Consider the following 13,050-nt stretch of genomic DNA (forward strand, 5'->3'; position numbering starts at 1 on the left):
ACAGACTTTTAACAGAGTATAATTGTGTATTTTCAAAAGTCATACATTTGTATGGTTTTAAAACTTGGGGGGAGGGATATGGGGAGGATGAAAGGCGGGAGAAAAATGAGGGAAGAGGAAACAAGTTTGACAAGAAATGTACTCACTACGTTACATACCAAACTGCAACCCCTCTATAATCACCTTGACAATAAAGTTAGATTAAAAATATTTGAGAGTCCCCTGATAATCACTGTAACTGATTTTTAGTACCCTGGATATTGTACATACGCGTACTGGAACTAGGGAAGGGAAATGGAATACCAAAATCAAGAGACAAAGGATAAAAAGACAAACCAATGCAACAGCAATACTTAAAAACTATATGCTTTAAACCAACTGTACAACTCATGAGAGGGAGAGAGAAGTGGGGAGGTGGGGGGAAAATGAGGGAGGAGGTAACAAATTGGATAAGAAATGTTCTCACTGCCTTACCATCAAGAAATATTATATATATATATTTGAGTGTGTACATGTACACACATGCACACACGCACACACACATGTACACACAATGGACCTCCATGCTTCCATCAGAAAGGATGATACTGTATCATTCATAAGGAAATGGAAAGACTTGGAAAAAATTATATTAAGTGAAGTACAACAGACCGAAAGAAACATAGGTTACATGTTTTCCCTCATTTGTTGTAAGTAAAAAGTGCCCATAAATCTACAAGTAAACACCCTAGATAGTAAGACCAAAAAAAAAACCCCAGTTGGATATGATAAATTATAGTGAGGCCAAAGGAAGATATTCTTAGGAGAGTATCACAAAGGTTCAATAGCTATGGGCATATGAGCATAAAAAATGATGTTTATTGAAATGAACTCCAAGAAATAGAAACAAGAGGTCTTATGTTATTTTGCTTCTGTTTGCTTGTTTTTCACCTTTGTCACTGTTTCTGTTTTCTGGCCCTATTATCTTGTATGTAAGTTTATTTGTTTGGGGGAAGGTAAGGCATGCACAGAAATGGTGGGAAAAGGGTGAACAAATGCAGCAGCGATATTCACTGGACACTGTGTTGAAAATGAACAATATACCTTGTGGGGGAGGAGAGCTGGGAGGAAAACAGAGAAAATGAGCAAAGAGGTGACACTGTTCAAAAAGAAATGTACTCATTACCTGACTTAAGTAACTGTAACCCCTCTGTACACCACCTTTTAATAACAATAAAATAAATCTTACATTAAAAAAAAATTGAGCTAGTATGGCTCATGTCAGTAACCCTAGCTACCCAGAAGGCTGAGATCTGAGGATCTTGGTTAAAAGCTAGCTTGGGCAGGGAAGTCCCTGAGACTTATCTCCAATTAACCACTCCTCACCAAAAAAAAACAACAACAAACAAAAAAAGGGGGGGATGGGCTGGGATTAGAGTACTGGCCTTGAGCAGAAAAGCACAGAGACAGCACCCAGACTGAGTTTAATCCTCAGACTCTCTCTCTCTCTCTCTCTTTCTCACACACACACACACACACACGTGCAAATATAAGAGGAGAGGAGAGAATCATGATTAACTGTTTTTTCTACTTTTTACATTTTTTCCCCTGAACTTTATATGCCTGTCGATGTGAAATCTCCCCTCTATATTTTTATTTTTGGTTGCTTGTTTATCCCTTAGTCTTTTTCCATCTGACAAAACGTTACAGCCATCCACCACATGTTTCCAAACACTTTGGGTCTTCTCTTTCTTTGTCCTGCCTGACTCAGGTATCCAGTTAAGAGTAAGTTCTGATAACTTTGCCTCCCAGGGTCTCAGAGTCCTTCTCCTTCCCATCCTGCCCCTACTATCCCCTTGTCCTGGTCACCATGTTCTCTCTTTGTTCTCATCTTGTTCTCTTACTATTCTTTCTCCATGTCCTAAGCAAATGACCCTTTTATAAAGTAAACCAGCCTGTCGGTCCCATGCCTGGAACTCCTGAGGCTGCTCCCTGCCCCTCACTCTATTTAGGCCCTGAGCAGCTGAGGCTGCCAGTTCGTCATGCCTCGTGTTTCCATTATTGTGTCCGCATTTCCTGGCGCTCCTCCTGGTCAACATGGCGTCCCACTTTAGCTCTTCATTGGAGCTGCTCTGGTTTGTTGCCATTGTTTTTCTGCTCTTTCTTCCCTTTCGGGCTCTCGTGGCTGTTTTCTTTTTTTTTTTTTTAAGTTATTTTATTTTATTTTATTTTTTGCCAGTCCTGGGCCTTGGGCTCAGGGCCTGAGCACTGTCCCTGGCTTCTTTTTGCTCAAGGCTAGCACTCTGCCCCTTGAGCCACAGCGCCACTTCTGGCCATTTTCTATATATATATGTGGTGCTGGGGAATCGAACCCAGGGCTTCATGTATATGAGACAAGTTCTCTTGCCACTAGGCCATATTCCCAGCCCTCTCGTGGCTGTTTTCTAACAGTGTCAAGTGCATTCAGGGGGCTGCAGCTCGCTGTCACAGGAGTCTGCCTGCAGATGCTAGTTTTCCAAAAAAGACTCCCAATTCAAGCACTCAAAAAAAAAAAAAAAGTAGACCAGTTTCTGTTAGTCTCTTGCACAACCTCTCCATCCCTGTGTTCTGGTGAATTTAGAATAAAATCCAAACATCTGCTTGTGGGCTGTACCCTCTCACTCCCTCACTGGTTGCTCCATCTCTCCAGCATACCCATGACCCATCTTTCTCTGGGCCTTTGCACTTTCTACTCCTGAAATCAGGACATCTCTTCTTACCCAGTTGCACCAGCTGGTTCTTCTTGCTATTCAGGTTTCACCTCAACTATAGCTTCTTCACAGAGGCATCCTTTGATCATCTGTTTGAAGTAGTGGCCTGGACTTCAGGTACCAGTGATACCTTTCATCTCTAAAGCACCACATGCCATTTAAAATTATTTGCTTCCTTGCTGACTACCTGTTTCTCCATCAGGTCAAGTGACCTTGTCTGTCTTATTCATGATGGTCTCCTCTAGAACTGAGTACAAAGCCTTATGCTCAAACTCTCAGTAAATATTGGTGAAAGACATGAAGATATGTAGGGCCTTTTAAAAGAGATAGACGATTGGAAGTTTTCCAAATCTTTTTCTAGAGAGTACCTACCGAGTATTTTGTCAAATCACAATAATCAGAACTCAATTATTTAGGAATATCTAGCTTAATTGGTTAGTGAAAACACTTAAAATATGGTCACATAAAATAAGCCTGTAAAATGAGATAGAGAAATTATGCAAAATATATAACCCTTTAATGAGCAAGAAACTGGTTTTTATTTTTGTACCTTATCAGTACCTTGAACATTTTTATTGCCATAAAGAGTTGGCAATTTACCCCACAAGTTTGAGGAGAGATTCTTTAATAAGTGTCTATTCACAGTTAATCATGAAGACCTTCCAGTATACTATAGAAGTGAAAATAGTATGCTATTCTCGCTGTGAATAAACGATTTTTCATTCAGTGGAATTTCATTCCCACTAATGGCACTTCAAAACATAAGTTGAAAATGCTGACTTTCCTTTTTATAGCAATGTAAACTGAGCTAAGAAGTAAAATATTATACTCTAAAATAACATTTTTGCCTAATAAAGAATCTTTTTAGGCTTACTAATTTAGTAAATGCTACCTTTTAGAGTAGTTTTAGATTTATACAAACTTAGTTAATCTACATTTATTTTTAAATTCTGGTGGGGAGATACTATTTCTACAGAGATTAAGCACGTTCATTTCAAGAGATTTCTAGAAGCTACCAGATTACTACAAACCTCACTCAAGTCTAGACAGGTCCCAACCCTGAGCGGGAAGGCCTATCTTGGGCCTGCGTTCCTTTCCTCTGAAAGGAGCTAAACATGGAGACTAGTGGTCAATTGCTACTTATAAAATGTAAAAATGACAGTTTCAAAAGCTGACATTATAAGTTTCTCTTACTAAGCCCCACTGTCTTCAGGCTGAAGGTAATGGAATCCAGAGCTTCTAAAAGAGTGTCCTGACTCATGGCCATAACTTCTAGCAAGCCAGGATAAATTTGCTAGTGATCATGGCTTTAAATAATGGAATTCTGTGTTCCTATTTCCAATGGTAATATAAACTTACAATTTATACATTTCTTCCCTTCTTCCTGGCAGAAGGAATCTACCTTTTCATGAATTGACCTGAACTACACAAAGCTGACATAAATTACTTCTTAAAACAAACTTCCATTAATGCTGGATCATTTCAGAGACCACAAATTATTCTGTATTTTCCCATTTCCTTTGTTTTTTCCATGGTCAGTGATTCTGTTCTGGAATTTGGTCACAGTTTGTCAAGGCACCTAAGTCAGCAGGATGAACACCTCAGCATGCATAGCATAGACAAAGGGGTCTCGGGTGGTACAAATTCCATTGAATAACAGGTGCTTGTTCTGTGGACCCCCAAACTAATATTTGCCTAAAGGTCCATAGTTTTCTCCTTGTCGAGTAATGACACAGCACTGAAATGGCTGGAAACTCCAAGTCCTGCGTTCACATTGTATTTAGTCAACACAAATGTTAAACATATATCTTCCGAACATTTATTTTAAGCCAAAGTGTACATACACCAATCAATACAAGAGTCTCTTATCCACCCCTGTAATCTTACAATTCCTCAGAAAATTCTCTTAGCTCTATTTTTCTGTACTTGTTTCATTTTTGTGTGTGGAAAAAAAGCCTGTATTGCTATTTTCTAGTTTACAAATTTTAGACATTATCCACACCCACCAACATCTCCTACCCACCCAGCCTCCCAATATACTGACATCTGAACTTTTAGTTATGTTAATACTGTTTATATCTGCATGACCATATAAATACAACTCTCATAAACAAAGTAGGTATACTGTGACAATGTTGCTTCATACTTTATCCTGGGTTTAGTAATTGATTCATGTTTTTATTTTATTTTAAAATGTTTTTATTCCTCTGTGACTAATATTTCTAATAGCACAATTAGATCTCTCATGTATCTTTTTATTAGTGCTTTTTTTTTTCTTTTTCCCGAGTGGTCAACTATATAAAAAAATCTGACAGTTTTACTTTTTAAGCTAAATTTTCAGCCATGTTTTATAATAAGTACTCTCTCATTCAAATTATGCTTTCAGGGATATATTTTTCTATCTTATTTTGGTTTTATTTCCTTTGGAGCTACTGCCTTTATGTAGAGAGCTATGGCTGTCAGTGAAGAATTTATCTTTATAGAGAAATTGTCAAAGCCAGTCACAAAATGGTTGAGTAGAAAGTTGAATACGGTTTCTTTCATTGCCTGTTAACACATGAAATAAAATTCCAACAACCTTGATGTTTTCCATTTAATGTCTTCTAACTACTTCTTTTAGGTACCATTTGAGGGAGTCTTGTAGAGGTTACAATAGCAAAATTGAGTAGTAGTAGAGCAATGGCCTCTACCTACATATCATGGTACTGTTTATCTCTGGGCTCTCAGCTGTATTAACACATAGGCGTCTCTGATATTTGAAAGGTGTATAGTTGCTATACTCTTCTTTCAAATTCACTAAGCAAACACATGAAATTTTTCCACTGTTTAATATGAAAGAAAAAAAAAGTTGACCAATGAGTAGATCAGATTCTGAACTACTATATCCAAGTAGATACTAGCCATGTTGAAGAGTGCTGCTAGAGTAGAACAGCAGAGGGTTTGTATAGCTACAAAGCACATAGTGAAATGATTAGGACAGGAAACAGAAAATGCAAACCTTTTAGAATGACATAATTGTGATACAATGCAAACTAAATCACTTATCAGAAATCAATAAATATTTATTAAATGAATTCATGAATATAAATCAGTAAAGAACTATATCACCTTTGCACATGACCTACTTCTTCATGGCTTACTATTTTATAGCAATATAGATCTTTTTTTAAATCAGTCATGGGGCTTGAACTCAGGGCTTGGGTGCTATCCCTAAGCTCTTGCTCAAGGCTAGTGCCCTACCACTTTGAGCCACAGCACCACTTCCAGTTTTCTGGTGGTTAATTGGAAATAAGAGTTTCACAGACTTTCCTGCCCAGGCTGATTTTGAACAGAGATCCTCATATCTCAGCCTCCAGAGTAGCTAGGACTACAGGTATGAGCCACCAGGCCCTGGCTAATATAGCTACTTTAAATGACAAAATTATCTATTTTTGACAATCATAAGATGTGGAACCAATAAGAAGATGTGAATGCCAATTATCTTTATCAAGCTCTTCACCAAACACCTAGCAGACACAGGCCATTTTTTCAATAAAAGTGTACTTTGAACAGTGATGTTTTTAATTTCTTCCTCCAATGTAAAATATAATGTCCACTATTATGAAACATAACAACCAGTGAATACTGTCCTAAAAAAAAAGACATTCACCCTTCTATTCTAAAAAAACATTATCTACTTTAATGAGAATCTCTATTAGATAACACTTGAATTCTAATCATTTTAGATAAAAAAGTCAACCTCAGAAAAAATGCATGTGTTTACTCAGCTAATATAAAGTGAGTATTAATTGAGCTTTTACTATGTGCCAAGCATTATGTGGAAGGAAATTGGTAACAAACAAGTACTGCTCCTATTTTACTGAGTTTACTCTTTGGTAGAGGGAAGAGTTCATAAACAAAAGGTCAGTCAAATAACAAGAAACTATTATTATTCTGAGAAAGGTTTCAAAGGAAGATTATAGCTTATGGTGGGTGGTTTTAATAGAAATCACCTTTAGAATTGTGAACTCTGGCACTTTCTTTAAGGACAGACATAGCAGAGGAGGGTAAAGGACATGTGGCAGACAACCTTGCTGGATGTTGAAGAAGACATTTTAACAAAATTCAAAGGATCCACAGAGTGAAATCCAGTGGGCATTAGTACTTGTACTTTTTTTTGCAAAAATTCCTTATTTCTGAACAAATATATGCAGGTAACTTCTTTCTCTTGATAATTTGAGTTTGATTATAAACTTTCTTTTCATTCACCCACAGTTACTAGGAATCGCCAAACAAATAACTGGCTTCCTTAATGTTTTTTACCTTGGTGATTTACCTCAAGGTTGCTGAGAAGTTTAAGATCTAAAGAAAGGCACCCCATCTTAGTAAATGGGGGAAGCTAGTTCTTGGTGGAGTTATTTGTATGACATGTAATGAAAATGTTCTCAAGCTTGTAACATGAATATTACTATCATGTACTGGCTTTAAACCTTACTTTTTCCATGAGTTGCATTTTCTTAAATCCGATTTAAGACTGGTAGAAGACTTTATTACTTACAGTTGAAGTGTGAAAATCGAGGACTAGACGGGAAGCGACTAGAATCCTGCCAAGACGTTGAGTGATCTAACCCATGACCGTGGGAACCTTCGGAGAACCTTCTGTCATCCTAGGGGAGAAACCGTGTAGTTCAGCTCCTTTGACACCAAATGCAAGGATGGAGACCTATTCAAATGTGCTGAAACTGAGCCAGACTTTCGTATACAGCCCACACAACATGGGGACAATTTAACATAACTATAATCCTTTTAAAGATTAAATATCCAGGCTTGTTAAAAAAAATGCACTCAAAAAATGGAAAGAAATCACTCATTGCTATGGAGGCATGACATATTTCTTTCCAATCTTTTTATTTCCCTCTCTATGAATAGGACTTATTAACAGTTAAACCTTGTGCTATTTACATTTATACATTTGTAAACACTGGGGAAGTCATCCTATTACCTTAACCTTTAGCCCAAGGTTTCCTCACATACTATCTAGTATGTAGGCTATGCTTTCCTCAGCCATTATTTTACTTGGCATTAAGGTGATTTTCAGAGTGATACTCCTATAAATAACACCGTGAGAAGTATTTTTAAATCGAGAGCCTTCCCATATTTAATCCTTATGACAAATTCTCAGGTGGAAATACTGAGTCAATAAAAATACAATTTGATGTTTCTAAATACATGCACCTAGACTACTTTCCCTAATGATTATATTAATCTTCCTACCCATTCAACAAATATTTAATACTACATAAATAAAAATGAGTACACAAAGGTCTCTCTCGTGTTGTTTCAATATATCTTCTTCAAATCGTAGCTAAAGATGAGGGTGATAATTTTATAGATAGATTAAAATTAGTACCTTAATAAACAATGAAATTAACATTTTTCTCAGAAAAGTTTTCTAAATTACTTTTTCTTTCATTTATTCAAGAATAATTTGGGAGAAGCTGGGCCTGCTGAATAATGCTTGTAATCCTAGCTACTCTGGAGACAGTAGGAATCACTCCAAGTCAGCCTGGGAAAAAACTTGAGACCTTATCTAAAAAATAACCAGAGGAAAAAAAGCTGGAGGCACGATTCAAGTAGTAGGGCCCTTGTCCTGAGTTCAAACCTTAGTACCACACACATACACATAAACACACTAAACACACACACACACACACACACACACACACACACAATTAATAATGATGAGGGGGATGTGGCTATAATGTGGTTGGCAGAATACAAACAAGATATTGAGAGAAATGTTAGGCTTGCAAGGAAAAAAGGGCATTAAACAAACTCTAAAATATATACTATCATGAAAAAACTGTGGTAAGTATTGTAAGAGCAGTAGATAATAGCAAGACCACATTTAGATTTGAAGTCAGGATTCCATAGAGGTGATATTTGGGGAAATATATGAAGTTAAATATAAATCAGTGGTTGAAAACTTGTAAGAGGGAAGAAAGAAGATAAAAAGTAGGGTAAGAAGGAAGCAAAAAATGATGTGAGAGGTAATGTATATCAAATATTGAAGGGAGGTCACATAGTTAGGCACAGTGATTGTAGTAAGGTCCAGAGATGGTTAAGACCATGATTAGGATTTGGGATCCTACTTTTTAAATACAATCGAGAGTTTTAAGATGAGGAAAGATGAACACTGATTTGTATTTTCCCAAGGTTACGTTGAAGAAGGCATATTGGGTCTAGGGAAAAGGAGAGATCATGAATGTTGTCAAAGGTTTTACAGGAAACAACTGTGGGCTAGGGGACCCAAAACATAATACATGTCTTCTTAACAATTCTTTTATCTAACATTAGCATCAAGACTTATTTTTATTATTGTCTTAGACCTGAATAAGCTAGTTTAGCTATAATTCTCTACAAAAATTCTATTGGCTGAAAGAAATTGTATTTTCTAATCATTTTCATATGCATCTTTTCTTTATATCCATGTCATACTTGTTTTCTTAAAGCTGTTCAAACATGACTACATGTCTTTCTCTTTTTTGTTTCCTTTTTTGGATAGCAGTCCTAGGGATTGAACTCAGAGCCTGGGCTCTGTCTCTCAGCTTCTTTGCTCAAGGCTAGCACTCTACCACTTGAGCCAGAGCTCCACTTTCAGCTCTTTGTTAGTTAATTGGAGATAAAAGTTTTATGGGGGAAAAAAAAGTTTCATAGGCTGGAATTCCTGTCTGGGCTGGCTTTGAACTGTTATCCTCAGATATCAGCCTCCTGATTAGCTATGATCACAGGCGTGAACCAAAGGTGATCAGCCTAAATAATGTTTTAATTACGAATTTCACTCACATTGTATGATCATTGCATATTCTGGAATCAAAGATGAGGTAGACAGTACCTGCCCTTCCACCATTCACTTCGGGTTACACTATTGTTTTCTTTAAATACTCTTAAAAACTTTACCACACATTCTAAATCTCTGTGTAAGAGAGGTCCCAAGAATAGCAAATTAGTTGGAGCTGAGGGAAATACAGAAATGTATTTGCATGACAGTTTATTTATAATTTCTTATGAAAGCTGGGCTATAAATGAGATAATTAGGCCGTTGTGGGGTTAAAGCTCCCTTAAATCTTTCATGGTGGCTGGGAAAACTCCCAAGCATTATCTATAAAGTTAGATGAAACATACACTGGTGACATATTTTGTAGTCATTAAGAAAAAGTAATTATATAACAACTACAATCCTGAGTTACCTGGAGTTTTTATGCACAACATGTTTTATAGAAGCTAGTGTTGCAGATGTAAATCACAAAGATCTGACTTGAGAGAGAAAGAGCTAAAAGCCATTAATTGCTATGAGCAAGACATAAATCCCTGAGAGATTCAGTGGGGGGAGAACTGACTTCTGGGAGCAAAATCTGAATTTGTATCACACGCATGCTCACAATGAACAAATAAGACAATGGCCTCTGGCAGATTCTGCCTTCATAAATACCGCTGAAACCACCAGCCACACCTTCTTCACTTGCCTCATCTCAAGGTAAAACATCCGCGTCTTTAAAACTGCATACCAACTCTTGAACTAGAAGTTAAAGGTCAGGACATTCAAAGGAAGAACAGGAAAAAAAATATGCCTTGTGTGATTTTACTAAAAAAAACAAAAATCCAGTGTTCATTAAAACCATATATTTAGGATGGATAAAGGTAACAAATGGAAGTTTCTTGAAAGAAACATTTTCCTCCACAAATGAAGAGCAGGCATGCTGTGTTGCTGGCTGGCTTTTTAGACATTCTATTCTATTTGAAACAGCTAGGGCTGTAAGGAAGATGAATGTAGAATGGAAAAGAAGCCGTGATATGCTTCTGTTGTCTACACAGAGTCAGGGGAAATGTGTCATACCCAGATTTGAATTGAATTCTGCATATAAACTTTTAGATCAGGCTTTTTGTTCAATTAGCTCGGTCAGCTTACCACACTATTACATGATCATCTTTTCTATTATATTATGCTTGTACCATTGTAAAGGTGGCCCTGCTCAAACTCTCAATGGGTTTATAGAAATGTGATGATTTTGCCTAGCTGACTGCTATGGGAATAAGTAGCAGATTGGTCCTGGCCTGCTCAGCCTTGGCATTAGACTTGACTTGCCCACTTCCTGCTCATACTCCTCTCCCTTCCTCCTTTCCTTCACCACCCCTTCCCCCCCACCACGCACCGAACTATTCCAATACTGGTTATGTGGCTGTCAACAGAGTTCCACAACTAGAATACTAATGAAAATCTGAAACCTAAGATGTTGATTAAACACTTCCCTGAACTTCGAACTTTGTCATCACAAGCCTCATTCTAAAAGTCCCTTGAGCATGATTATTTCTCTTGAACTCTAAAAGAAGGAGATGCCCCCTCAATGAGCAAATAGATCAAGACAATGTAGTTATATGCACATTGGAATTTTACTCATTCATTAGAAAAAAATGATGTATCATTTGCAAAGAAATGGAAAGACCTGGAAAAAATCATGTTAAGTGAAGTGAGTCAGGCCAGAGAGACAAAGGTTGCATGTTTTTTCCTTATTTGTGGAAGCTAGAATTATCTTATAAACCTACAACTAAATACATTAGGTGGTATACAAATATATACAAATGTATTAACAGAAATATGGTAGCTTCAAGGGAGAAGTCAAATAGTGTAGATCATTAGAAAGGCAAAGTTCAACAAAATAAACACCACGAAGCTGGTACTTGAAAGAAGTCAGGTAGAGAAATGCAGGGGACTGGAGGAATGCAATCAAGAATTCAACATTAAAAATTAAGAAACGTGAAGGAAGGGATGAAGAGGAAGAGATGGGTGGGAAGGGTGAGAATGTAGTAAGAGATGATACTGAACAACAGGCATTGTCTTCATAAACTGTCTTGTTAAGTGCCAATTAACGTTGTTTGAATGTTGTACTCAGAAAAATCACAAACCAAATATTAACATCCTCCAGTTAGACAACTGCTCTAAAAAGGTTCACTGATTTGAATTTTTTCTTTTTTTTGTTGGTTTTGGGGCTTGAACTCAGGGCTGGGGCACTGTCCATGAGCCTCCCTCTGCTCAAGGCTAGCACTCTACCACTTAGGCTACAGCAGCACTTCTGGCCCTTTCTGAGTATTATTAGAGATTGGAGTCTCAATGATTTTCCTTCTCAGACTGGCTTTGAACCATGATCCTCAGATCTTAGCTTCCTGAGTAGCTAGGATTACAGGTGTGAGCCACTGGCACCCAGCTCTGATTGGAATCTGGTATGTCTAAAAAGTTCCAGACACACAAAACTAGAAATAATTAAGCTAATCTTTCATAATCCCCCTACGTAAAGCAGTCCCCTCAAATGTTATATCTTCATAAAAGACCATTGGTATCTACAAGGGCAAAATGTGCTCTCTTGTTTTCTATCCAACAATACATAAAACATGTTATTGTTGAACTATTGCAATATTTCAGAGCATGTGTCTTCTGCATTTTGTGATAGTCTAGGTATTTATCATTGCAATGGATAAAAATTTAAAAATATATTTGTGTGTGCACATGCATGCATGCGTGTACATGTGCGCCAGCTCCAATTTCATTCAGAGGAAGAGGAAAAAAGTGTCTTACAAATAATATTAACTGTAATAAGTGAACATATAATATAGTGAATGTTCATAAATATTCAAGTTTGCAAGAATATAAAGCAAAGAACTTGGGGCTGGGAATACAGCCTGGTGGCAAGAGTGCTTGCCTTGTCTACATGAAGCCCTGGGTTCGATTCCTAAGTACCACATATGTAGAAAATGGCCAGAAGTGGCGCTGTGGCTCAAGTGGCAGAGTGCTAGCCTTGAGCAAAAAGAAGCCAGAACTTCTTTGTTTTTTTGGTCTTTTTGGTAGTTGATATGGAGTGCATATTTGAATATAGATGGATTTTTTTTCCTCTAGGTCAGGGTGCTCCCTAGAAACAATTTCTCCCTGCAGGGGTACATCTAGTATCTAGTAAGTGTATCTAGTGGCGTGTCTAGTAAGTAGACTCTACAAATGCTGCTACACATTTTATATGCATAAAACCACCTCTACCACACACACACAAAATCCATCTGGCCCCAAAAGTAATCATGTGAAAACTGGGAGGATATTCTTGATTAAAAACTATTCACAGCCAAATTGGCTTATCTGCCTATTCCCCTTGGATACTTTGGGATAGTACATGTTTTGGCAATATGGTAGAATTTTCTCAGGCTCCCGTATGTTAGCTCTGTGTTTATAAATCATAAGAGCAAGTATAGGCATGGAGATTACATACCCAGGAGTAGAATGTCAGAACCTGCCAAGACT

At 37.3% G+C, this 13,050-nt stretch overlaps 1 protein-coding gene across 1 annotated transcript in view; it reads right to left on the bottom strand.

Annotated features, from left to right (window-relative positions):
- The window catches only part of Cep128 (centrosomal protein 128), a 273,808-nt gene that overhangs the window by 1,463 nt on the left and 259,295 nt on the right, over positions 1-13,050 (bottom strand). The window contains exon 25 of the mRNA XM_048362214.1: positions 7,267-7,375. Coding sequence (XP_048218171.1) covers positions 7,267-7,375 — 109 coding nt within the window. The remainder of the gene's footprint in view (positions 1-7,266; positions 7,376-13,050) is intronic.

The sequence above is a fragment of the Perognathus longimembris genome, chromosome 14, assembly GCF_023159225.1.
Source record: "Perognathus longimembris pacificus isolate PPM17 chromosome 14, ASM2315922v1, whole genome shotgun sequence".
In the NCBI taxonomy this organism is placed as follows: domain Eukaryota; kingdom Metazoa; phylum Chordata; class Mammalia; order Rodentia; family Heteromyidae; genus Perognathus; species Perognathus longimembris.